The following is a 27,741-nucleotide window of genomic DNA, read 5'->3' on the forward strand; positions in this document are numbered from 1 at the left end:
AATAATAATAATAATAATAATAATAATAATAATAATAATAATAATAATAATAGAAAAAAAGAAAGTGCTGTGGTTGAAAGACCATGTCAGAAAACATTACCACCTTGATTTGTTTAGTTCTTTTCTGAAGTATTATTTAGTTTGTTCATTATTTCCATATTTGATAGAAAGCAGAAGTTGTTATAAAGGCTCTCAGTGGAGCCTTTTAAATTTTTTTCACAATTTTTTCATTATATATTGTTTGAAGCCTCCTCCTTCAATTTCTCCCCCCAGCCCCACCCTCCCTCTCTCTTCCTCCCTATACACTGAAAAGCGGTGTTCTCCACCATTGCTACCTACCCATAGCTTGTTAAGTCTCATCAGGACTGCCTGGATTCCTTTTCCTCTGTGGGTTGTGTGGGGAGGATTGGAGCAGGTGCTAAGACTCAACTGCCAAACTTTGGGCAGAGCGCAGGAAGTCTTATGGAATAAGAAGGGTGTGGGGATAGAGGGACATGGAGGGGACAGGAGCCCCACCAGCCGAGGACCATGCATAGAGAGGACCTAGACCCCCTGCTCAGATGTGGCCGATTGGCAGCTCAGTCTCCATGTGGATCTCTGAGTGAAGGAATCAGGGGCTGCCTCTATCATAAACTCGGTTGCTCGCTCTTTGATCAGTGGAGCTTTTTAATGTTGTTTACTGGAATACTTCATCAGTACTGTTGCAGAATTATATGTATGACTCATGATTTCTGCTCGATCAATTATTGGTGATGGTAGGGTAGACCATAAATTAGGTAATGGCTATCTGATTTGTTTATAGCAGTGCTTCTCAACCTCCCTTAATGCTGTGACCCTTTCATACAGTTCATGTCATGGTGACCATCAACCATAAAATTATTTTTGTTGCTACTTCATAACTTTATTTTGCTACTGTTATGAAACATGATGTGATTATCTGGGTTTTCTGGTGGTCTTAGGTGACCTGTGTGAAAAGGTCATTTGACACCCTTGGTGGTTGACCCCCATGTTGAGAACCGCTGCCGTAAAAGTTGGGACATACGTTTCTTGCCTTTTGTTTTTGAGCAGTGTAGATTTAAAGGTGTTGTATTGTTTTATGCATTATAGTCAGCACTTTTTTACTGAAGTATAACATATATTAGGAATGTCTACAAATCTTAAGTCTATGGCTTGACACACATTTACATCTCTATTTCCAACACCCTGGAAGACTCCTTTCTAACCACATTGTTCTCCTCTCTACCATAGAAGAGGTTTTCTGACCATCACTGGAGGTACTTTTTAAAAAAAAAAAAAAAAAAAACATAGAACAAAAATCACATGTAAATATTGACCCTTGTCATCTTTGTCCACTGTGAAATCCATTCATGTTATCGCATGTAGCAGTCACTATCCTTTTTGTTGCTTAAGTTGGCATAATGGGAGTTGGATAATAGGAGTTATTTTGAGCTTGGTTTTCTGTGTTCCATTGACAAAAATGCAGTAATTTGGGAAAGTTGTCCTACTTTCTTGTGCAACATTATATCCCAAGCTCATCTTTCACCTTCTATGCCCCTATCCTAGAATCAGCTATTTCATAGTTCTTTTTAACAGATATTAAACAGCTGAATTTGGGTGCTAGGTGCTCATTAGACCTCTCCTAAGCCCTTCTTCTGGACAGAAGTTCTGAACACAACTGTCACATATGTGTATGTATATATCCATATACCATACCTAGGTTCATATTGATAGTTTCATTCTATTTTAACATTGGTTATTTCTCCCTAATGTGTTTTTCTTATACACACACACACACACACACACACACACCCACACCCATTTCACACACACACATACATAGACATGCATGTCACATGTATGTTAGCATACTTTAAAAAAAAAGATTTGTTTGTTTGTTTATTTATTTATTTATTTATTTATTATGTAGACATTGTTCTGCCTGCACATACACCTGCAGGCCAGAAGAGGGCACCAGATCTCATTATAGATAGTTATGAGCCACCATATGGTTGCTGGGAATTGTGCTCAGGACCTCTGCAAGAGCAGACAGTGCTCTTAACCACTGAGCCATCTCTCCAGCCCATTAGCATACTTTTTAAAACTATTTTATTTGTTTCTAAAGCATCTACCTCCCTTCTCCACTGCAATCCCTTCCAACATCAGGTAGGAGAGAAAGAAGGTTAGTGGGGAGAAGAGACCTAGTTCTCTTTGGCTACTTACTGCTGTTCAGGGTCATCAGGTTCCTTGGGGCAAGTCCAATCTTCATTTATCTTTGTTTCAGGATATCTTCAACTTCTCATCAAACTGCAACAACAGCAACGAGGAGCATCAGGGGGGAGCAGCAGCAGCCTTCTTTCTTGGAAATCCCTCTCACTGGGCTCTGGCATTTATTCCCGCTTCAGAGCCCTCAGAGTTAAACTACCTAGCAAAGAGGTAGGGGCTAGCAAAGAGCCCCTCTCAGAGCCTGCATGAGGCAAATAGTCTGCTGCTGTGGACAATCTCAATCAGTCCCACATCCCACACCTGAGATCAAAACAAAAACATGTTTACATAACATAACACTTTTTAAAGACACCAAAACTTTCCACTACATATGTGTGTCCATATAATGGATATATAGATACATATATACATACATATACACATATGCCCATTTCCTATATATATAAATACATTTTTTCTTATACACTTCTTAACATGCAAACCTTGATTCTTCAGATCTTTAGCAGAACAGAACCATTTATAGTCAAATATGTTTTACATAGCTTTGCAGTTTTATACCCTATAGTAAATGCTGGTGTTTTCTAATGAGTGGTATAAAGGATAAAACACATCTGTGCTGCTGTTTAATCTTTCCTGCAGAAACAACTCATCTTAAAACATGAAATTTAAAGGAGATCAGATCATTCACTATTAGTGATATGATAGTAACAAGAAAGCTGTATCTGTTGTTCCCAGAGTGGGTTATTTTTGCCAGGGAACAGTTGTGCTCTGACTAGCTATGCAAGGCTTGATGTGTCTCCTTCTGTTGGACACACACACACACACACACACACACACACACACACACATTTCCCATTCTCAGCCAGCGGTAAACTGATTAGTTTGAAGGCCTCTATCAGATCAGTTTACTACACTCCCATTTTCAGTCTGTATGTAAGCCAAATATCTTGTTGGACATCAGTGTACACAGTTAATTCAAACTATTATTCAGCTACATGAAGTAATTTGGAGAGTACCAAAGGCATCTTTAATAGGAGTCATTTGGTGGGTTAAATGGTGGTTTTAACTGAAAGCTGTTTTCAAGGCCATACTCCAGCTGGGCATGGTGTTTCATGCCTTTAATCCCAGCACTTAGGAGTCAAAGGCAGATGGATCTCTGTGACTTTGAGGCTACCCTGGTATACATAGAAAGTTTCAGGACAAGTAGAGTTACATAGTGAGACTTACAATAAATAGCTTAACATATTGTATGCTAACTAAGGATCAATCCTAATTTCTAACATCTTGTTTTCAAAATGATTTTAGCAAAAATGAAATCCTAAATAGTCAACTTGGCAGTTTAAAATTGTTAAGCTCTACAAATAGAATAATGGTTAAACACCTGGGGAATGATCTCAGGAAAGGAGTGGGAATGAGAAAGTCGGTGCTTATATAGAAAGAAGTCTAAAAATGTATTCTTTAGCTAGTTTGTAAAGTGGTTTTATTGAGATACAATTCACATACCATACAATTTGCTCTTTTGAAGTATACAGATAAGTTGTTTTGGGGCATATTTAAAGCTTGCAACCCTCACCACCACTGTTCTAAATTGAGACTTTCTCAGGCAAAGAAGAAATCCCATATGCATTAGTAGTTATTTCATAGTTCCAAACATTTTTTTGAAGCAGGGTCTCTCTCCCTGGCTGTCCTGTAAATCACTCTTATACAAGTCTGGCCTCTAACTTAACAAAGTTCCACTTGCCTCTACCTCCTGAATGCTGGGATTAAAGGCATGTGTCACCATGCCTAGCTTCTAATCAAATTTCTAATCAAATTTTTAATTGATTGTAAAGAACTGTTACAAATTTTAAATACGTAATGGAATGCCACTTTTTCTATAGCAAATATAGAAAATAATTCTGAGTTAAGGCAAACGTTTTAGAATTATCACTAAATATTCTGAGTAAGTTTTGGTTAAAATAAAGGAAACTGTACTGATGAGCTCTCTATGGATTCTTTTCTTCATAGGGACAAGTTCAAGACTAATAGAACTTTCTAGAAAATGAGTGCTGCGGTCATCTCTGAAGAAAGATTATCTTCGCAAAGGCAACCAAAGACCCTTATTTCTAACAGGTCTTGTTGGTGGCACTATTGTTACTCCCAATGCTTAAATATGTTGCTTCCTTTATATTGGCTCAGTGTTTTTATGGAACCTTTCCTGTAGTTACTTCAGTTGTATCTTCCACTAAGTTGTAAACGGAGCAGTTTGTCGTGGTGTCTTGCTGTGCCATCATTAGCACCCATCACAAAAGAGCACAGAAACTCCTTAGCGCTCTTGTACCCTATACTCTGTATCTTGCTTGTTATGGGTTTTAGTGTTTGAAGTCTTCCCAGGATTTGGAGCTCCTTCCTCATTCCAGATAGAGCAACTCCTACTGTTGCTGTTTGTGACCAAAACTCTAGCTAGAGCCGGGGAGGTCTGGAAGTGGAAGGCATCAGTGGAGCACATCTTGAAAATTCGGTCCCAGGGTTCTTCCTGTCCCATGTTCATCCCCCCTTCACTCTGACTTAGACTTTTGCAGCCTTCTGACTGTGTTCTCATTTTGAGGTGTGCTATTTTGATGTTAGAACCTGTTCATTGCTATTAATTTGACTTTAAAGTTCATTTGCTTACTTCTGTTCCATTGATTAAAGCACTCTAAAAGTTGTCTTGGAATTTCTCACTTAACACCTTGGTTTGAAAGATTTTAAGTGAAAAACTATCTTCTAGTCAATGTCAGACTTGTAAAGAAAGAGTGAGAAGTACAGTTGTATGTTTCTGTGAAAGCCCCACTAACCTAGTACTGTGTCTCTTTGCCACACGAAATTCCTTTTGTAGTCATCTTAGGAACTAGGGGTTCCTGTGTGATATACTTGACTTACTATAACACAGATTGTCACATTATTTTCAAAAATGTTATATAGATCTTGATAATTTCCATTGTCATTATTTTTGTCAGTTTTAGGAACTGCCCACTCAATTCGATTTTTGGTTCATTTGCTTCATTTTATTGTGATAGAGTTTCCCTGTGCAGCCCTGGCTGTCCTGGAACCCACTCTGTAGACCAGGCTGGCCTTGAACTCACAGAGATCCACCCGCCTCTGCCTCCCAAAAGCTGGGATTAAATGCATGTGCCACTCCACCCAGCTCTCAATCTGATTTTTATAAACCCTCTTGCTAAAACAGTTAGAAGTGGGAATTAGTGAACTTGTGGTAAGGAAAGAAAAATGATGTGATATGTATCCTTAATAATAGAGACTATCTGAGAGCCTGGATTCAAACCAATACCTAACTTATCCAGCTCCCTTGTATGTGTTTCCCTCTTCACTATATTTTTCATGTACATATTGACTATCGATTTCATTTACTGTATGTATAAGTGTTCCTGTCCAGTTTTTCAATATTGAATCCAGATTTAGAAGATGTAATTTGTAGCCAGGCAGGGTAGTACACACCTGCAATCTCAGTACTCCAGATGTTGAGGCAGAAGGATCATGAGCATAGCCTGAATTATATAACAAGACTCCTCTCAAAATGTTTTTTAAGCTTGTATTTATCATTACTCCTTTATCATTTGTGCTATAGCAATGTCATCTTTCCCACTGCCACCACAATGAAGGTTTCTGCCTCAGAGATCTGCTCTGATTAGCTGCACTGGGCTCAATTGTAACTCTCCACGAGTTGCATCGCATCTGAATTTTTTTTTTTTTCTGTTTCCTTGTGTTACCTGACTTCCTGGTAGCTCCTGTTGTCTTACAGAGCTGACATGTAATGAGTCAAACAAAATCATGTTGATAAACTTGGTAAAAAGAGCTTGGTGAGAGACTGGTTGGTCACGGGTCTAAGTCAGTGACTATTTCCTTGTGATGGAAAAGCTGTGAAGATAATGGTCCTTTGTGTTTAAAGACCCTGGCTGCCTTATAAACACCAGATAGTATTTCCATATCTTCCTGAGTCGATTTCCAACCAACTTCCTTTACTCTTGCAAGTTTGACTAGAGGAAAAAGGCGGCAACAGGTTTATATGGTGGCATTTGTTGCCTTGTGGCAGCACTGTTTGTATTGTTTAAGGGCCGCTCATTGATTGCCACACTCCCACATCAAATGCCATGTAAGGATTGGTTATGATACAGAAGAACCTTGTCATATCCTTTGTCATTTTTTCAAAAGCTGGCTTCTGTTTAGATGTCTTAAGGATTTAATTCATAGTCTTCTAATATTCCTGGGCTTAACTCATATCCATCTGAGCCTGGTACATACCAGCTGCTCCTGTCTTGGGATCATCAATAAGAAGATTTTCAGGAGCATCCTGCATTCACAAGGTTTATTCTCCCCTTGACTGGAACATGTATGTATCCTTTCTGCTGACGGTGCATGATCCTCTGCACTTTAAGCATGTCCCGCTAGTGCTTTATGAATTTCTACAGATATTACAAATTTATATTGACCACTTTTCAACTGAATTCTTCCCCATTTCTCTGTAATACCCTTCAGTTTATACTCTTGTTCTATTTTAAGTATTTGTCACCTGAGTAGACTTTTCGAAACAGTGCCTGGCACATAGTAGGTACTTAATATATACTTGATGAGTCAAAGGATGAAAAGTAATAGCAATTTACAATGGCTGGTGTGCAAACATCTTTCTAAATTCTTCAGAAGATAGCCCCAACCTCAGTTGGTAATGATTCATGTCAAGAGCTGTGGCAGTACTGAATTTCTTTTATCTAGTGCTAAAAGGTGGCTTTCCAAAGTGGAGGAGTGACAGGAATTAGAAATGGATCCACATGAGCCATTTGATTCTTTCTTTGTCTCTGAATCTCTGGTTCTGAATCTCTGGTTCTGAATCTCGGGTTCGTAATACAAGGGCTTCTTTCTATCTCTGACATGGTCTTAGAGCCGCCTTAGAGATTCCAAAGAACTTAACATCCAGCACCCCTTGTGCTTCTTACAATGCAAGGAGGTGGCGTGTGCAAAGTAGTTTTTATTTCTCCTGTGCATTCCAAAGCAATTAAGTGGTTTACCGAGGAGATATAGATACCAAGGAGAGACGGAAGGTGAGCAGCAGAACCAGAGTCTATGCTTGGGCCTTCCTTTCCCTGGGCCAGTCCTCTGAACAATATGTCAAGCAGTTAGAACGATCCCTTGAGAAGAATGTATTGAGCATATTAATCCTCAAGGGTCATCTGTAAATCAAAAGTTTTCTGTCATTCCAGACAGTTACACTCAGGAAAGGGTTTTCTTTGTGGTATTTCCATTCTGGTGCAGTTAGAGGAGACAAGTGGACTAGGCAGTTTTTGCCCTTGCAAAACAACACTTTAGACTAATACAGGTTGTGACTAGAGTTTATATTTGCATGAGATCAGTGCTTGCTTCCAGCCTTTTTGTACAAAAATTCCACATTTGGAAGTTGATGGTTTTGTGTTTTGGTAGACTCAATTACAGTTTCAATTAGATGTTCTTGCAGTTCTCTCTATTGCCATTACTTATAATAATAGCTTGGCTGGCTGTCAGAACCTTGGATCACATTCCTTCCCCCTAGATCTTCAGAGACTTTATTGTCTATATTTGCTGGTGCTTCCAAGTCCAGGAGTACAGATGGATTTTTCTTTCAGACTTGTAGACAACCTGCTTGCTTGGCATGGTTGCATGTTTATGCTTGATATTTTGTAACTTCACTTCAGTATAGCTCAGGGTAGGAAGTTGTCTGTGGCTTTTTCTGGCACGTAGTGAGCTTTAGCAAGTCCCATATTAGGCCTTAGTACATTTTGTATTATTTTGTAGCGTTCTTCGGAAATTTATTTCTCAATCAGCTTTCTGTTATCCATCTTTCACATGTATCTTTCTTTATGGCTTGCATCTCTTTCTCTTCCTTTATGTGTGATTTTTTTTTCTTCTCTGAGTCTTACTCCACACCCTCGTTTCATCAACTTGTTTTCTACTGTTTTTCTCTAGGCCTTGTGGCTTGCTTTCACTTCTGTCATGGTTTTGTTTTAATTTATTTCTCTTGGCTCATTATTTTATTATTCTCTGATGCCTTCTGTTTTTGAAGACTAAGCCTTTTGGTCCAAATTTATGGTTTCTGAAATCATTGTTTTTCCAGAATGTAGTTGTGTATCTTTTGCTTAATATGTCAGGCACACTACATAAAATATGTAGCTTTTATTAATTGCATTATACATGACTTTTTGCTCAGTTTTTGGACATGTGTGCCGGCCAGGGGGGATAAAACACTTACACAAATATATATTTATTCTGTCGTCTTTCCTAGTGGTCCAGATGCTTAAACATTGACTTTAAAGATAATGTCCTTCATAATCTATACGTTAGTAAACAGAAGGAACCAATATTGCCAGCAGGAGAGCACCATTAACCATTTAATCAATACAGGATTTTGTTTGCTGTTCTGGGTGAAAAGATAACTTTTAACTCCAGTTCCTGTCATGCTGATTAGAGATATCAGTACCTTCTGGTTTGAAAATGAGGGACACGTGAAATTTTAATGAACTTGAAAAGTTATCAGCCATTGACAGTGATTTATTAATTAAACATGGTAGACTACTTCAAACTAGGGCATTATCAGTTATCAAGAGAAGTATAAGCTTGTTTTATTAGCAATTTGTAGACAGTCGCTGAAGGTGTTGATCATTCTAAGAGCTTTGCTGTGGATTTCTTTCTTTTCAGTCAACCATTTAAAAATGTGGTTCATTGGAGGGGGCTACGGCTGAGATACAAAGTAAATAAGCTGTGATTAATATAAAAAATAAAATTTATATAAAAAAAGAAATAGAAAACTCTTGTTTATCCTGATGATATACCCCTGTAATCCCAGCATGCAGGAGGTGAAGACATGAGTGACTCTAAGGACAGCTTAGGCAACATAGTGAGAACCTTTGTGAAAGAAGTAGAAGAGAAGAAGAAAACAGGAAGGAAGGAAAGAAGAGAAGAAAGAACAAGGGAGGTAAAGAACAAAGAAGAAGGGAGGGGAGGATATAAGGAAAAAGGCGTAAAGTCTTCACTGTGGCTTATTGTTATTTGTGAATACACGTTTAAGTAGTTTGTAGGTCAGGGCCCTACTATAAAAGAACATGAGATAATGTTTTGAAAGAGTATTTGCAGGTAGATATGAGGCGAAGGCGTATTTGGAATGCTTGTAGGATTGAAACCTCCTCCCCTCGGTAGGCAGAACATTCTCGTTGGCAGCCAGCAGTGAACTGTCTCACCTTCAGAGTTTCCATACAATGATCAAGGACCACAAATGATAGCCTTGCGGTATCCAGCAAACTGTGCATAAAGCAGGTCGTTCCACTGAGGCCAGTCTTCGGCTCAGGTTGTGCTCGTGTGAAACAGGTGATTGAACACAGGTATCCTGGAGTAAGGAAGACTAGAAGTGAGGGTGGCAGACAACAGGAGTCATGGGATAGAAGATGAAATGCAGTCTTGGATTTCAGTAATATGTTACCACATGCTATATAGTCACTGCTGTGCGTGTGACAGTGCTTAAAGCAGAGTGAAATCCCTGCCTCATGAACTGTCTGTTCTAGTAGGGACAAGGTAGTTTTGTCATTCACTTGGGAAACAAGCACCGTAGGGAAAAATGAAAGACTTCACCTTCATAAGGGGCCGGTGTTTTCTTCAGAGAAGGAAGTATTCTTCATTCCCCAAGTTTCTTTTAATCTAGCAGTGTGGATTGTGAGAATCTGTCTTCTCTTCACTGGGCTCTTCAGGGTCCCTGCTGAAGTCCTAGTTCTATAGCTTCAGTAGATAACAGGGGTGTAGGCCCACTCTAGTTATTGTCTCCCTTGCCAACAGGGAGCAAGTAGTGTGCTGAGAGGGGCCAGCTTTCACAGCCAAATCTCATGGAAAAGTAAGGGCCGTCATTTGATTCTTTGTAACAGACACCACAGGCTCAGATACATGTTTTCAGGACTTCACAAAAAGATCATTTCAGGGCCAGCGAGATGGCTGAGCTGGTAAAGCTGCCTGCCACCAAGACTGACGACCTGAGTTCAGTTCCCATGTCCTGCGGGGTAGGAGGAGAAAACCAACTGCTGCAAGCCGTCCACTGACCTCGGCACATATGCCGCGGCTCGTGCACACTTCAGACTAAGTAAAGGTGGTAATGTTTGCATCAGAAGTTCACAAGCATCAGGATAAAGAGGCTAGAGTGAAAGTTGCTACTTGTCAGGGGGAGACCCTGTCTGACACTTCAGCGCCTTCCAGAGGTGGAGGAAAGGAGTAGCCAAGAAGGCTTCCCTCTGAAGTCTACCAGTGGATAGCTAGCTGTATTCACTTGCCAAAATGAAGGCAGTACTCCGGCCACAGAAGTCTGGAGAAAGCTCTCCTTCTGTGTTTCCGTCTGTCTCTGTAGTAGGGACTTGAATTCCCTGTGATCTCCATGGTACAGTTTGAAATGGCCAGAACATGGGCTGTTCCTTCATGTATGCCACACACACAGCTTCCTGGTAGAAGATCCACTTTGCCTTAGAGGGAATGTTAGAGTCACAAGGCAGACTTGACCATCTCTCTGACTACTTGGGGCAGATCTGAGTGATCCAGCAGAGGGAGACTTAACTGATTGGAGAAAGGGGTGGAGCATGTTGAATAATGTCTCTCAGTAGATCCAGTTTCTCATCCTTTAAACTGCCTGCTTTTCTATGAACAGAATCACCTTGGAGCATCAGTACTGAAAGTCTGCGAACTTTTTATAGTTATATGCCTGTATTAAAGAAAAATACCCCTTATCTCACAATATCCTTTGGGTATTTTAATTGAGTCAAGCTATCTTGTAGGTGTACTTTGCTGTACAAAAAAAAAAAAATTATCCAAGTCACAGAACTGATCTCAGTTCTCAGCATACTTGCTTCCTAAGTGTGGGAGACTACAGGCACAGTACCAACAAATTCAAAGTTGGTGCTATCAGCCCTTGATGGAAGTCTCTTTGCAAGTCCCATGGAAGTGAAAAGAAATACAACTTGATATGTGGAATCTCCGGTCCAGTTAGGACTATTGACTTTTTCCTGAGACTTCTAAAAAAGACTAGAGAGTTGAGATAGTAAATCTGTGGAAGAGCAGATCTGAGCTGGGTATGGTGAAAAAAGGAGTATGAACTTAACCTGAAAAATACTTATCTTCTATAAATCTCTCAGTGACATTTGGATTAATCAAGCATAATTAAATGTAGTTAGGTTTTTGTCAGATTGTAGTTCAAAATAATATTCATCTATGGAGAGGGTAATATATTCTGTAGAAATTTTAAGCATTTTAGTTAAGCAAACAGTAAGGAGAACAAAATCAGCCTCAGGAAGGTTAATTACTAAAAAAACATGGAGTATAGTAGATTATGTAAATCATTTTCATTTTGAATACCATGGCTTGAGCTTTAATTTACATAGAGAGGTATTTTGGACTTGTTTTTTTTTTTTTTTTTTTTTTTTTTTTTTTTTTTTACATTCTGTTTTTCAAAAGTACCAAATTATACTTGCATTCTTTAAAAGTTCTAATCACTCCAGGGTTTCATTAAGCTTGCTCTAACTTTTTTCCTATTATAGTTTGCAAAAATGAATTACAGTTTCCTTCCAGCGAATTCTCTGAGGATTCTCATTTGTAGAAACCATGAGAACGATGTTTCGATGTTTTTATTTCTTTACCAAACAGTGGCTTTAAGTGAAGTATCGGGAGAGAGTGCATGAAAGCGTTCAACCAGGCGTGCCTTTGCGGCAGGCGTTCACTTAAAAGAAAAGAAAAGAAAAGAAAAAGATAAACCATAGACCAAATTGATTTTAGGTGTTAATTCTTCTTGAGTGGAGAGACGTTTCTCTCACTGTCTCAGGGAACGGGCTCCAATAAGATCTGGAACTATTATGGTACTTGGCTGAATTTCTCAGTGAGGCTTTCAAAGGTATTGTCACCCCAGCAATACAAGCTTACCCAGGAAGCCTAAACTTGTTTTGTTTTGTTGTTTTTCATAATAAGTGGTGTAGGGTAGATACAGAGATCGAAAGCCCTTTGACATTTTCATAGAACACTGCTATAGTTTGGTTCTGTTGGGCCATTTGTTTAGTGTCTTTTCAGTGAAGATTCTATGTTCCTTTGGAACTGGCGCCTTTAGAGATGGGGAGCTTTCATTTAAAAGAACATCCTATTAAATAATTCTTACTTCTTTTAAAAGAGGCCTTTTGATTTAAATGCTCTGGATAACTTTTATGACTATCAAAGATCCCATACATATGGTAACTAAGCAATGCTGGCACTACAGTTTACTCAATGAAAGGATACCAAAGTCTGGTTGGTGAGACTGGTCTAACTGCTCTCCAGTTCAACTTGATAGCACAGAATTATTGAAAAATGGCACAGTTCCAACAGAATTCATATTAATATCAAAACTGCTTCATGTTTCAAATGATCTTACCTTTGGATTCTTCTTGAGAGAGAAAAATGGAATGCTAACATTCAGTGTGAACATCTCTTGGATGTTGACACGTGCTAATCACAAGGAAATTGTGAAAATTAACTGTGATGACAAGTCAATGACAGTTATCATTTAGCCATGCTGAATGTCAGGTCCAGAAAGAGTGTGAAATCAGTTAGGACAATAATGTGATATGTACATTGTGGAATCTCTTCCCATAGTTTCCATTTTCTTTTTGCCATTTGAAATATTTTGAGAAGCCTCAATCTTTTATTTTAATTATAAAGGAAGAACTGGTTTATGCCTTTATCTTAAATGTTGAGCTTAATATCCCACATGTTTAATTAGAATGTTTGAGCATATTGACAGCTGGAGACTGTAACTATAGGGACACGAGAAGACTTGAGACTGCCTGACAGTAAAGAGGGAGGCAGAGGCAGGTGGATATCAAGTTTGAGGCCAGCCTGGTCTACAGAGTTGAGTTCCAGGACAGCCAGGGCTATACAGAGAAACCTTATCTCAAAAAAACAAAAAGAAGAAGCAGGAGCAAGAGAAGGAGGAGGAGGAGGAGAAGGAAAGAAAGAAAAAAGAAAAGAAAAGGAAAATAGAAGGCCCAACAATAGACCCTGTATCTGTTCCCTTTCTTGTGGGTGTTTATAAAATTTCTTGGGGGAAACATCACAAAGTCATTTGGTTTCTTTTTACAAAGTTTTTCAAAAAGTTCCTCTTAGAACTGACACATGATTTAGACTAATAAACATATTTTGAGACTGTTAAGTGTATCATGCCTCAGGTGGAAAGCAAAGGCCAAGTTTACCTACAATCTGCAAAACACTGACTTCAAATTTTCAAGCTCTGGGGATGTAGCTCCCTGGTAGGTGTGGCGGCCTGGCTTCCACCTCTACCATTGAAAACAGGAAACATTACTGTGAATTACACTACATATTACAGGAATTGGGTTTTATTGTCTCCCTGGTTTGCCTCATGTTCATTGTTACAGATGCTTCTTTCTAAATGCTATCTTCAGAATTAGAGCTCGAGCTGTGCCTGAGTCAGTCCTGAACAATGACTCTGTTAGAAAAAACAGATGGCTAACCTTAATCTCTGCTGAATTTGTGCTTTAGCATGATTTGAAATCATAATTGCTGCTTGAGGTTTATAAAAAAAAAAAAAAAAAAAAAGAGCATTTGCCGTTCCAGTTTTCCACCCAAGTGCTTGACGTGGAACTGTTTCCCATACTTAGAACACAACCTTGGAATGCCTAGGAGACGCTTGAACTGTGCAAAAGAGGTGTAAGGGGAAAGTTCAATGCTTTGCCAAGTTCTCATTTTAACTCCTTGACTTATTAGTGTTGTCTCAATGGCATAATTGCTGCTTTGATAGGAGACAAATATTAACTTAGACGTGAATCAATATTCGTGGCAGAGTTTGTACCCACAAGTACAATCTGACCTGATTTCACTCTGTGCCTCTGTTGACTTAGTTACAGTGATGAATGTACACATATGGCCACAGTCCCTGAGCAACCTTGTGCTTTGTAGGATTAAGCTGAGCGCCATACGTTCTGCTGTCATGAATGAAGGATGACTAGATGGGGTCATTTGTCATTGTGCTCCGTGGAAAGAAGTGTGTTGTGACTGTTGGAAAAACACAACCAAGACGTGCGTGGCTTGGACCACACTCCTCCTGAGTTGCTGAGCAATCTGTTTGTCATAACCAGACTGATCCTGCCACACACAGGCAGTTCTGTACCCTGGTAACAGAACAATAAAATGGCAGTTGTTATTCACAGCTCATTAGTGTGTTGTTTTCTGTGCTCTCTGTGGTCTGTATTCTCATCACTCTTGCATAGATAAACTTTGCCTTCTGTTTCTGAAATTTAATACATAATCAGCAGGAAGCTCCTTTGCAAGTTGCCTGGGATGCAACACTGACAAGTTCTTTTGATTGATCAAAGGGAAAATCGATTATTTGGGCTCTCTGGAGCAGAAAACATTGAAATCACATTTTAGGGAATATCCATCCTATGGGTAAAACACAGGAAGTGCATAGCCATAAACTGTTCCCACTTTCTAAATACAGTCCATGTGTGGGGTAAAGTGGACCAAATAATGTCCAGTTGGGACACTTTTGAGTGAAAGGAACATTCTGCTTTAGACTGTAAACAGGTATAAACTTGATAGTTCTAGGCAAACCACCTACACCAGAACTACCTGAAATGATTAAATGTGAAGCCCTAAATTTTTCTTTGGCTCTCTTGACTCAAATACCCTGGAGTTAAAGCTCAGAAATATTAATAAATGCTTCAGGAGAATGATTTTACATGTGTGGATTTGGGAGCTTCTGAAGATGATTCAGAGACTTCAACTAAAGAGCCATTTGTTCCATGGTATCTTGTGTTTAGGTGCAATCATGTGCTTCCTAGATAAAAAGATGGATTCTTTTCTCTGAGACCTGGTTGTATGTGTCATGGAGCTGTGTTCAGTCTGCTCGCTTCACTCCTGCTGAGGAACAAGTCAGTCAGGAAGCCACACCGCAGACATGGCTTTTAAAGATACCAGAGGTGGCCATTCACCGGATTTGAGTCACGCTCACCAGCTGCAACATGAAGTCGCTGGAGGTGTGTGGTGACTTGATTAGAGTCGCAAAGGAATCTAAAAGTGAAAGGACTGGTGTGCATGCCTACCAAAACACTGAGAATCACTACAAGAAAAACACCTTGCGGTGAAGGTTCCAAGACATAGGATCGTTTCCAAATGAGAATCCACAAGCGACTCATTGACTTACACAGTCCTTCAGAGATTGTTAAGCAAATTACTTCCATCAGTATTGAGTCAGGAGTGGAGGTTGAAGTCACCATTGCAGATGCCTGAGCCATCTATGATAATAAATTGACTTAACCAGTAAAATAAAAAAAAAAAAGATAGATTCTTGCTCACTCATATTCAGAATTCAGTAGTGAAGGACTGTTGTTTTCAAATCTAATGTCAACCTACATAGCCACTCTACTGTGGATTAATCACTAGAAACCAAAGGTCTCGAAAATTTGAGGCAAACCTTGCATTTGATTCAGATCAAATTGCATTTGATAACAGATCAAGAGATCTGTTACTGTTATGCCCAAGTCTCAAGGACCCCAAAGACCACCAAGAAGCCGAGTCTGATGCAAACGCAGTAGTGTCTTTTTATTACAAGCTGGAGCTAAGGCCTACACCGTCACCTGTGCAGTGGTTCTTGAGTGCAGAGCTCAGGGGGAAGAGGATTTTTATTGGGTTACAGTGGGGTTTGGGAAATTCCAGCTTAGCAGTTACAAACTGGGTGACATTCAGCAAGGGCAAGCTTGTTACAAAGTGATTGTGGCAAACTATCTATAGACCTCAGGAATGTTAGGTCATTTCCGTGCCAAGAAAGTTCTATTACCAGTTGGTGGGTTGCCTGTTAGGGACAAATTAAATAATGATGATCACAACAGATCTTTTATGAAAGAGGTTTATTAGATGGAGATGAGAGAGAGAGAAGGGAGAGCAGGACATGATGGGGAGAAATGGGGGAGGCACTCCAACAGAGAGCAAGAGAGAGACCACATGGCTGGCTGGTCCCTTTAAGGGGGAAGGTAGCCATGCCTTCCAGGTGTGGCCACCTGGCCAGCGACATGATGATATCATAAGTTGCTAGGCAACCCAGAAGCAGGTTTAGTTCCAAAATCCTAACGCTGCCCAGCCCAGATGCCCCACCCTGAGATAAGATAACTTCCCATTCTTGTGGTAACCTCCAGGCTATTCCTTAGGTAGGGAATTTTATGATCTTTTTCCTGTAATTGGTGACCTATGGCCTAGTTCCTGGTGACTTTTGGGGGTGTCAGGCCAGATTCTCTCATCACTAGTTCTATTAACTGAGCTTTTCCTCTCTAAAATTATGGAGTTGTACTACATTTGTTTTTAGGCCCTTACCAGTTTTGATGTTTTAAGGTACTGAAAAAAAAAACAAACAAACAACAACAACAACAAAAAACCCTAAGCAATTAGTAATCAGCTCCTCAGGCCAGGAATGGTATGTAATCCCATCTGTGTCTATCACACATCTGTAATCCCAGCGCTTGGTGGGTAAAGGCAAGAGGATCAAGAGTTCAAAGTCATCCTCCCCAGCTACGTAGTGAGTTCAAGGTCAGCCTGAGTTATACGGGATTCTGTCTCAAAACACCGAAGAAAAGCCAACTACTTTAATGTTACCCGTTTTGCCTTAAGAATGCAAAACTCTTAGGTGTGAGTTTTGGTTTCAGAATTTTCCATCTGTCGTTTACCAACCAACCAGTCAGCTATTATACTAGTAGTCATTTATGACTTAGGAGTTGCATTCTCGGGGCAGCTGCTCCTGTCTTGGTGCAGAATTCATAAAAGTAAGTATAGTTCAGACTCACTCAGAATTGTGTCCTTCCAGGAAGCTGTTGCAGAGCTCTGTGCTGCCTGGTGCTGTGTTTTCATTTCCTTGTCCTTTATTTCCAGATCCTTCCCCAGTGACTTCATAATGCATTCTCACAAGTGATTATCTGCTGAAAATGTTTTCAGATGCTCATAGCAACACATAGATCAACACTTTGATCACATGAATAAATTTCAAAGCATTGTGTAAAAGGGATTGCCCTCTGGTAACAGTTCTTATAGACTCCCCCCCACACACACACACACATACTCCACTGCTAACACTCTGCATTGATACTGTTATTTTTTACATTTTAATATTTATTTTTATTTACAATTTATTCTTTATATATCCCATTTGAAGCCCCCTCCCTCAACTCCTCCCAGTCCCACCCTCTCTCTCTCTCTCTCTCTCTCCCCCCCATACCCCTTTCTCTAGTCCACTGAAAGGGGGAGTTCTCCAGTATTGCCATCTGCTCATATCTTGTCAAGTCTCATCAGGACTGCCTGGATCCTCTTCCTCTGTGGCCTGATAAGGCCTCATCACCAGGGGCGAGGGATCAAAGAGCAGTCGACTGACTTCATGACAGAGGCAGCCCCTGCTTCCCTTCCTCGGGGATCCACATGGAGACTGAGCTGCCAGTGGGCTACATCTAAGCAGGAGGTCTAGGTCCTCTCCATGCATGGTCCTTGGTTGGTGAATCAATCTCTGCAGGACCCCCTGGGCTCAGATCCTTTAGTTTTGTTGGTCTCCCTGTGGGGATTCTGTCCCCTCCATGTTCCTCTATCCCCACCCCATTTCTTCTTCCAGGAGACTCCCTGAGCTCCGTCCAAAGTTTGGCTGTGAATCTCTGCATCTGCTTCCAATCCCCTGTTGGGTGCAGCCTTTCAGAGGACCCTCTACAGTAGGCTCCCATCCTGTTTCCTCTATTCCACTGCTTCTGGAGTCTCCTGTTTGCCATTCTGAATGAAATTTAAACAGATACTATTCTTGTTCTAGCTTTGTTGACGCTGGCCACCTCAACAGTTCAAGCGTGCCTAGTGCAACTGAAAAACCTGTGGTTAGTGGCAACAAATATCCATCTACAGCCTTTTCCTCTGTTGGGTTTTAAGAAATAATATTAAGGCCCTATCTTCACTGACCTAAGTGCTTGATGGCAACTGTCATTTGCAAATGTCGGTCTGTCCTTTGTCTCCTTGAGCACTGATGACATCATCAGAATAACAGGCTCTCTTTGGATAAGGAAATAACAAAATAATACTTAATTTTTTCCCTGTTGTTGTCCTGCAGCAGAACATGTCTCATCCTTGCTACCTGTGCCATAGATCAGGCACCTCTGCAAAGCATCTCCATTCGGGCTCCTTGGTGTTCCCTGAAATGAAGTATTACTGTAGCCACAGGCTTCTGCCCTGGTTCCTGGTCAGAACCCCCGAGGCCAAGCCTTTCCACCACACTCACCTGGGAGAGTTCCCTTAGGTGTCTCAACCATCACACACCCCTGACAGTGCACATTCCTTGGAGAGTGGCTGGAATGTTGGCAGCAAACCCGCACAGCAACATTACTGATGCTCTGTTTAACAGGTGATTGGAAAGCTAAAAAGGAGGAAGGGTGGTATTGGCTTGGGTTTGGGACCACATGGCTCTGCTGCTTCCTTTTGCACATAGACTAACACGACTCAGTTACTATTCCCTGACATCTTACCCAAACAGAGTTTTTGGTCCTCAGTAAAAATAAACTTGTGAGTACTGGAGGTTGAAGCTTTCAGTGATTTTGAAAAAGTTTTACTTTTTAAATATGTGTGTGTGTGTGTGTGTGTGTGTGTGTGTGTGTGTGTGTGTGTCTGTATGAGTGTATGCCATATGTGCATAGGTTCCCAAGGAGGCCAGAAGAGGGCATCAGATGCCCTTTAGCTGCACTTACAGGTAGCTATGAGCCACCTAACATGGTTGCTGGGAACCAAACTTTAGTCCTTTGGAAGAGCACCAAGTGCAATTATGTACTGAGCCCTCTCTCCAGCTTCCTAACAATTCTTTTAACAGCTTAATAAGCTGGTGTCATGTTTTCTAAAGTTAGGGATAATTATTGTTACCTTAGCACAATAATTGGAATGGTGCTTCCTATATGAAAACTGCTCTTCTTAAAACCAGTAATGAAATAACAATTTGTAAAGGTAAATGAATGTCCTGTTATTCAGTTGAGGGAGCCTTTCAGGTACTCTGTGATTAAAAAAAAAATCTAGGGTGAGATCTAGGATGGGCATTTCATCCATAAAAGAGACTTTGGTCTATTCTCAGAACCACCTAAGCCTACTTGTCAAGGTTCTCAAGGAAAGAATGTATGTCAGCAATAACTTTGGGAGCTCACTGTAGCCTTTCTGCTATTTATGGGCCTAGATGTGAGATAATATTGTCAGAATCCTCTTTGCAACGTTCTCAAATGGTTTCAAATAGGGAATGTTTTTTAAATTTTAGTTTTTTTATTTTCCTCCACTCTGAGTGAGAATTGAAAATCTTTGCAGTCTGTAGTTAGAGTACTCTATCCCAAAGGCATTAGTAAAATTGGTGAGTTGGTAAGGTAATGCTAAAATTTTGCTCAATAGAATCAGAATAGATTTTCATATGTTCGTTCTGAGACAGGTTCTTGCCATGCAGCTGAGGCTCGATAGCCCAGACTGGCTTCAATTTTGTAGCAATATTTCTGCCATTCTTTCAACTGTTGGGATGACAGGAGTGTATGAATCAAAAGTTTTTGTGGCTCTAAACATAGACTTTTCCTTAAGAGCTCATTAAGAATTAAAGGCAAGGACAGACAGGAGAGACAAACCTAAGCTGACCAACCACAAGCAAAGATTGTATGAGTAGGGACTTTTGCATCTCCAAAACATAGTGACTCACTCAAATGTTTACCGAAAACTTCTTGCTTGGCTAAGACATCTCCCATTATACCTGTCCCATTCACTCTTCCTTGCAGATGGCAAGATTCAAGAAACATTGAATTAAGCAAGGTCCCTAGTCCCTAGTAGGAAGGGTTAAAACATATATCCGATTATTGCTTCTAACCAGGCAAAAGAGTCAGCAGTTTGCAGGCATAGCAATGCATGTTCGTAATCCCAACTCTTGACAGAGGTAGGAAGGTTGTGAGTTCAAGGGTATTTCTGGGTATTATGTGGTTTCTTAAAGAATTTGTTTACTGGGTACTTTGATGTGTATAAATTGTCATATTGTTTGGAAAGTGTCACCGAATGGTGGTGATTGTGGTGGTGGTGCACACACCTTTAATCCCAGCACTCAAGAAGCAGAAGCAGGGAGATCTCTGTGAGTTCAAGGCTAGCCTGATCTACAGAACAAATTCCAGGACAGCCAGGGCTACACAGAGAAAACCTGTCTCAAAAAAAAAAAATCAAAAACAAGACAAAACAAAAAATGAAAAGTGCCACCATGGCTGTAGGATGCTTTGCATTGTCTCTTAAATATTCAATTTTAATAGCCAATGAGGATTCCAGTGCAGAAGATGTGTGTATATAAATATTTTTATGATGTACGTGAGTTTTATAGGAGAATAGAATGTGCTGTTTTTCCCTTAAGAACTTGTCTGAGGTATCATAGAAATCAAGAAGAGACCAAGAACTTACTTATATACAGCCTGTCAAGAATTTATATGATCTGTGTGGTAAATCCAAGTAATGTGGCCTCTTTTAAAATGTCTTCCCTGACTGACTATAGCCCTTGCTTCATTTTCGATCATATGCTAATGTTAACTGCACTCATTTCACAGAGCTGACCAGCTCCAGATGGAGTTAATCAAAGCTCCCGAATTGGGTGGGACAACGGTATGCACATAACTCTTAGAACAGCCGCAGCTCTCTTCGGCGTTGACACTTGGAATCGTGATTTAGTGTCTGTCGCTGCCTCCATCGATATGCTTCCAGCTGATTAAAGATGGAAACGTAGTCAAACTGGCCACTTGCCAAAGTCTAGCTACACTTGAAAAGCATTCTATTTTCAGGTTTTGAGGAGCCGACATAACTGATTTCCACGGTGGTTGTACCCGTTTACATTCCCACTAACAGTGAAGAAAGGTTCTCCTTGACCCACAGCTTCACCTCGCATTTGTTGTTTGTTTGCTTAATGGCAGCCATTCTTATTGAAGTGAGATGGCATCTCAAAGAAGTTTCAATTTGCATTTCTCTTGCGGCTAAAGATCTTGGACACTTTTTCAGATATTTAGTGGCCATTTGTGTTTATTAATTCCTTAGCCCATTAATTGATGATTAGGGTTTTAGTGTTTGATTTTTTTTTTAGTTCTCTCTCAAAAGACAAACATCCTGTATTCTTTTTCATATGCAGAATTTATATTTAAATTTACGCTATGTATTCATTTGCGTGTATAATGCATGTATGTGGAGACCAGAGGTTGATATTGGGTGTCTTCCTCAATTGCTCTCCACCTTCTTTTTTAAAATGAGATCTCTCATTGGTCATAGAGCTCATACATGGGGGAAAACATAAAAGGGGGAGGAGAAATAAGAAAGGGAATGGAATACATGGGACATGAAAGCAGAAGAGCAAAATAGTTGAAAAGAAGGGGACTAGTAAGAGTGAGAGGGAAGATAAGAGAGCAAGGAAAAGGGGACAATAAGGACAACATATATTGAATATATGTATAGAATTGCCATATGAGGAGCCGGGGAGATAGCACAGTAGAATCCATGCTAACAACAACAACAACAAAAAAAATGAATGTGATGTACACATGTAATTCCAGCACTGGGGAGGCAAAGACAACCAGCTTAGCTTACTGGTGTGATCCAGAGCAGTGAGAGACCCTGACTAAAAACAAAATGGATGGTACCCGAGAAACAGCACCAAAGTTTACCTCAGGCATCCACATGCATGCACACATGCGTGCACATGCCCCTACATACAAATGAAGATTCACACACACACACACACACACACACACACACACACACACACACTCACACAAAATAAATGCTTTAACGAAACCTATTTTATGGTAATTTGAAAAGTTAATGTGGAAGCGAGATCACCAATGCTGCCAGTTGTAGAGGTCCCAGCAGGCTTTCTATTTTGTGAGAAATGATTCCTTTCTCCTGATCAGCATGATATCTCGGAGAAGCTGGGGGGCAATGCAGGGTACCTCACAACTGCCTCAAGCCCCCGCCCCTCTCGGTTCTATGAGAATGAACACTGAGGCCAGAGATGTGAAGTGGTTTGATCAAAGTCACAAAGCAAGTGAGTGATAAGACATATAGTTCAGTCCTGGCCTCCCTCTCAGGTGGGTCTGTTCCTGGGGCCATTTGACAACTCCAAGGCTTGGCTCCATTCAGCAGAAAGCAAGGTGAGAGCCTTCCGAGCGCTGAAGCCACAGCTGAACAGGCAGTGAGTGGCCCAGGACAACTGCTGCAATGCGTCTATTTTGCACATTCAGCTTGAGCTCCTAGGTAGGAACACAGCAACACACAATAAACAGGACAACCAAATTGTGACTCTGCGTCCCTTTATTTATAAACAAGTTGGGAATACTGTGGTCCATTTGGGAGCAGGGGAAAAGGCTGTAGGAGATTCGGGGGTGGGGGAGGGGTGGTTCCAGTATTTTGCACTATTCAGCACCAGAGCAAATGCTTGGGCATAAGGTCATTCTTAAATCCAGACGAGTCATTGTCTTATATGTACAGCAGAATTTTAAGTAGATATGCTGTTCTTATGGCTTTGTCCCCAGACACACTGCAGTGACACAACAGAAAACTAGAGAAGTCAAAACTATCTGATGAGCTCACTCACCACTCACTCCCTTCCTTCCTTCCTACCTCTTTTCCTTCCTTCCTTCTTTCCTCATCAGATGGTTAGGACAGGGCTGATGCTAAGCAGATGCCTGAAAAACCAGGCTCATCTGCGGAATAGGACTGGGCATTAAAGCAAACCCTGAAGATGGAGAGAAAATAAGCCATGTTCTTTCTGTAGCCACAACCCACCAGGGTAACTGCAGCATCTAGGTCATAGAGTGGCTGTCTCCTGCCCCCATAGCAGGTCAGAAGCCACACTGTGTCTTCACGGGGTGGTTTACCTTTGCCTCTGGGATATCCCGACAGTGAAATTTCATGACAGAAATAGGCCACTCAATGCTACTATCGCATTGCAACTGCACCTCTGTCGTTTATGTGAAGGGAGTTGATGTGGTTTACTTGGTTTCAGGGGGATATGGCAATTGCTAATATGCCAAAGAAGCCAGAGAGGCCAGGATCCCTCCTGCTGCATGGGGATCCACTAGTCATGGAAGTATGCAACAGGAAGTTTTCCTCTTTCGCTTGTAAGGGGCCTAGCGATGCCTGGAAGAAAAGTAGAAAAATCAAATTCTCCCATACTCACCAATTAGTCTCATTTTCTTCCATCTTCCATTCCGAACCCACCCCACTCCCTAAGTTTTCCTTTCTGGAGCAAAAAGAACACCTTTCCTTGCTCTCTGTCATTTCTTCTTACTTCTCCAAGCTTGCTGCATACTTTATGCTCTCATTCGTTCCTTAACTCTCAGCCATGAGAATTAACTGAACAACCAAAAGAAGATGCAATCCCAGCTCCTGGGTATGGGCCGGAAAAGACTGATAGATGGTCACAAAGGACTAAAGGTTGGATAGCAGAATCCTTCCCCATTTTTTTGTGGAAGACTTGTGGCTTTAGGAAGGTGAGGAGGTGCTGATGGAAATTGAGGAGATTTAAACCCAGTTAATGGGTTTTCCTACTTGGAATGATTCAGGTGTTTTCATTTCCCATCCTTCACAGCTACAGTAGCACTCTCTGATGAGTTATGTATGTGGTACCTGTCAGGATGATGTGTAGGGCCTGCAAAATTATAGTCAACTGAGACATCAACCCTATACTATCTGCTTCAGAACAAGCCTTGGGTAAAAGTGGACCTATCTGCCCTAGGTCATGGAGTCAGAGCTTTTTAAAAATGTTTCCTCAAGAGTTTTCACACACACAACCTGAAGTGTTGTGACAGTAGATTTTCTTTTTAGCTTTCTTTCCTCTCTCTAGGACCCTCTCTTCTCCTCTTCTCCATTTGCTCAGTTGATCTCCTTGTCCCTTCACTGCCACAAGTGTCATTTGGCTGAAACGGAAGGCATACATGCATGATTTGTCTTGGGTGCATGGTGAGGTGCTTGAGGTCAAACAGACACAATGGAAGAATGGAAGCCCTTGCCTCTGGAGAGCGATGCTCTGAGAGGGCCTTGGCTATGAAAAGAACTTTCTTTCTCACAGGCTGTTCCCCCATCTCCCCGTCCCCTGGTCTTTCGTGAGCACTTTGCAGAGTTCTGGAAGAAGAACTAGGAACAAGGAAGTTCCAAGCTGGCTTAGCCTCACAGTTTTGCAGAAGTCACCACTGATCTTCAGGTGATCAGGAAGGTAGTTTAACCCCAACACAAAGGGGAAAGACGGGTGCCTTTTTTCATCCCAACGCCTCTGAAGAAGGAGGCTTGCGTCACCAGAAGTGCTGGACTTTGCCCATCTGTTGCAGGTTAAGGCCTTCATTCAGTTAAGCCTTACTGCTGCCTCTCTCTACCAGGATGATCAGGAAATTCTACCTTGACTGGCCCTCCTCCTTCCCCACATGTGATTCGGGAACAGTGACCCCGAATAGTTCTACAGTCACCTGAGAGTCTCCATCACATTCAGAGCAGCTAGGGCCAGAAATCATTTCCATGTCTCTTAGACTGTTGAAAGGATTGAGCCTTCAATTGTTTGCAAGACTTTGGAGCATCCCTTTACCCAAAAATGTCATAGGTGAAGAACAAGAGGAATATTAATATTCTGGGGCAAAAAAAAAATATTTTTTTACAGGAATCTAACATTTGATTAAACTGTTGACAAAGTACCCGAGTCAGGAGGGAACCAGATGGTTCTTGAGCTCAAGCATTTCAGCAGGGCATCAGGGGGGAGAGCAGGAGAGGAGTATCTAGTCAGACACCACCACCATATATTCATATTGCATATGGTATACACCCTGGGGTGGCATATTTGGAGGATACATAGACACGTGCAGGTAGCACCCCCTACCGGTATGCTAAGTGTTTGTTACATCAAACTGTTACTTGAGGACTATGGACTGTGATGTGGTCAGAAATGGAAAGAGCCATTCCTTTAAGAAGCTCCAAGAGATAGTTTTCATCGTCCACACGTTGGAGCCAAAGCAAAGCAGCTCCTGGTTGCGTTGGGTTGGTTATTTCTTTTTAGACAAGACAGGTTTCCACGTGCGCTTCCCGTCAACTCAGGTAATTTCTGGAAAACAGTGCCACCATGCCAGTCATGAGAAAAAGTACAGCCAGAAGCATGTCAGGCCTGAAGTGGAGTTCACCATGACATAACTGTCCTTTGAATGAGAGGTTTCCGCTTTTCTGTCTGGCCAAAGTGAAGCTGTGTCTGAGTCAGGGTCCTGGAAACAGGAAACAGTTGATTCGTTCCATCATCAGGCCTTAGGGGCCGAACGGAGACAGCTGGAATGTGTGTTTAACTTGCCCATTTTGGAAGCACTTAGCCACCTCAGTTGGAAGGGAATTCATTCTGGGAGAGCTTGGATGATAGGAGGCAATGTGCAAGGTTCTTACAGGGCTGGAGATAGCAGGGTGAGACAGCAGCCACTTTTCAAGGTGGCTTATTTGATATGGATGTGGATGATGTGGATGATGTGGATGAAAGCAGAAATCACCCCGCTTCACGGAGTGCTCTGAACCTTTCCATAGCAGGGCTAAAGTGGGTTGATTCTAGGACACTAAGAAGCTTTGCGTGGGTTTTCAGGTTGGACACCTCCATGCTGAGCCCAGGCCAGGCTGTATGGAGAAGAAAAAGGAGCTGGTCCTAGTACCTTCCCATGGCAGAACTCCCATCACCCTGAGGAGCTGCAGCTGTCAACACCACCCAGGCATCCTGGGACCCCTTCCCATCCTGTGTGGTGTGCTCTTGTTGGCCAGGCACCTTTACTTCTCATCCTCATCCCCCTCACTCATGCTGCTGATGGAGGCTGAGGCTGCTTTGGGTGAGGAGGGGGGAGAGGTTTTGCTGGGGAGCCATGAGAAGGTGGGAGATGGGGAGCGGGAAGGGGACCGGCTCCGGGTCGGGCTGCTCACGGGACTCTGCTTCGGAGATAAGGCCTGTAGCATCCGGCTACTCCTCTCTTGGAACATCTGTTTCTAGAGAGAAGATTGAAAGATGATATCTGTTAACAGCAATTTAGGGTGCAGCTTAATGAAGGGGAGAGCAGGATGGGGAGCTACTTCACCAGAATACCTGTTCCCACAGACTTGTACGACATTCCGTGTTGTCAAAAGCTGTGGGGGGGGGGAATGAGTGAAACCTGGGACCAGTAAGAAGTTTATACCTAAGGTTCTAATCCCTACTGATGAATGGGACTTTTCTCGGCCTTCATCTGTACAATTTAACTGCCAAAGTAGCGATGTCATCAGCAGTGGTAGGGTCTTGTAAAACTAAAGAAAAACTTTTGTCCTCGTGAATCTGAGGAGAAATCAAACAATAAGCAAAGTATATAGTGCAGTAAATGCAAATACGATCCATGAGAAAAATAAGACGCAAAGGGAGAAGATGCCAAAGCAGGCATGGTGGCTCACGCCTGTGTGCCAGCACTTGGGAGGCAGGAGGAGTTTGAGACAAGCCTACAGTCTACAAGAGATTATCTCAAAACACAATGTTACCACACTGGGGCACTGGGCTGCAGTTCCTAATGGGTTTCCCGTGGAAGGCCTCACTGAGCAATTGCTACCTAGGCAAAGACCTGAGAGATGAGGGAGTGATCACCCCACTTGTGGAAATCAGTGGGAAGCCGATGTCTGACAGACAATCCTAAGAAGACAGCAAGCCATGTGTTAGGAAGAACAAGCTGATCATGGGGCTGGAGTGGGGTCTGCTGCCTGGAGATCATGAGGAGAACAGAGTTATGTGGGGATCACTGGAAAATTAGCAAGTGACTGTCATGGAGGCTCTTGGCAGCCATTGTGGGAACTCCATATTTTCCTCTGTGGGGAACTATTCGGGAATGTTTGAAAGGACAGGGGAATGAGCAAGGCGAGAAAACTGGTAAAGAAAGGAGAGTGGGTAGCTTGGGCGAGAGCAGGCCAGAGAAATAGTGTGGGGAACTGAGTCACAGAGGGCCTTCTCTGAGGGGAAGAAAAACTTCTGGAGAGTCGTAATCAAAAGAACAATACAATTTACTTTTTTTTTTCCTTTTCCTATGACCTCTACACTACTGTTCTGGGAAGAAACTGCCGTGAAGAGTATGGGGGACAGTCTAAGATTATGATGGCACCTGGCTCAGAGTGATGGCTACAAAAATGACAAGGAAGAAATGCCCAGCACTTCTTCCCCACATTTAAATGAAGGTCCGTTTTGGGTGCACTTCTATGAGCTGTGACAAGCAAACACGGTTGTGGGACTACCACTGCACTCTAAGCATAGGAGCCTCCATCAGCTCCCAAATGGCCCTTTGTATCCTCTTCTCCCCCTCTTCTCCCAGACTCAGACCACAGATTTGTTTTCTGCCCCTTAAGTTTTTATGTTGACCAGAATGACCTCAAAATGGAACCCTACGGTATATGGGCTGGTTGTGAAGCCAACAGGACTCACAGGCAGATGGGATGCGGCAC

The 27,741-nt window shown here is 41.7% G+C and overlaps 2 protein-coding genes across 5 annotated transcripts in view; one reads left to right on the forward strand and one right to left on the reverse strand.

Moving 5' to 3' along the window:
- Pdk3 (pyruvate dehydrogenase kinase 3) overlaps window positions 1–14,436 on the forward strand; it is an 83,488-nt gene extending 69,052 nt beyond the window's left edge. For 2 of the 4 annotated variants that reach the window (XM_055608240.1, XM_055608243.1), the window contains exons 12-13: window positions 2,282–2,433; window positions 4,231–4,910. In XM_055608240.1, the coding sequence (XP_055464215.1) occupies window positions 2,282–2,417 (136 nt within the window). In that variant the 3' untranslated portion in view covers window positions 2,418–2,433; window positions 4,231–4,910. Of the gene's footprint in view, window positions 1–2,281; window positions 2,434–4,230; window positions 4,911–14,190 lie in introns of those variants that run through there. The other 2 variants (XM_055608241.1, XM_055608242.1) reach the window with 2 other exon arrangements.
- An 8,142-nt stretch (window positions 14,437–22,578) lies between these two features.
- Pcyt1b (phosphate cytidylyltransferase 1B, choline) overlaps window positions 22,579–27,741 on the reverse strand; it is a 65,476-nt gene continuing 60,313 nt past the window's right edge. The window contains exon 8 of the mRNA XM_055608251.1: window positions 22,579–26,274. Coding sequence (XP_055464226.1) covers window positions 26,062–26,274 — 213 coding nt within the window. The 3' untranslated portion in view covers window positions 22,579–26,061. The remainder of the gene's footprint in view (window positions 26,275–27,741) is intronic.

This window comes from Psammomys obesus, unplaced genomic scaffold (assembly GCF_907164565.1).
Source record: "Psammomys obesus unplaced genomic scaffold, mPsaObe1.curated_primary_1811, whole genome shotgun sequence".
Classification (NCBI taxonomy): domain Eukaryota; kingdom Metazoa; phylum Chordata; class Mammalia; order Rodentia; family Muridae; genus Psammomys; species Psammomys obesus.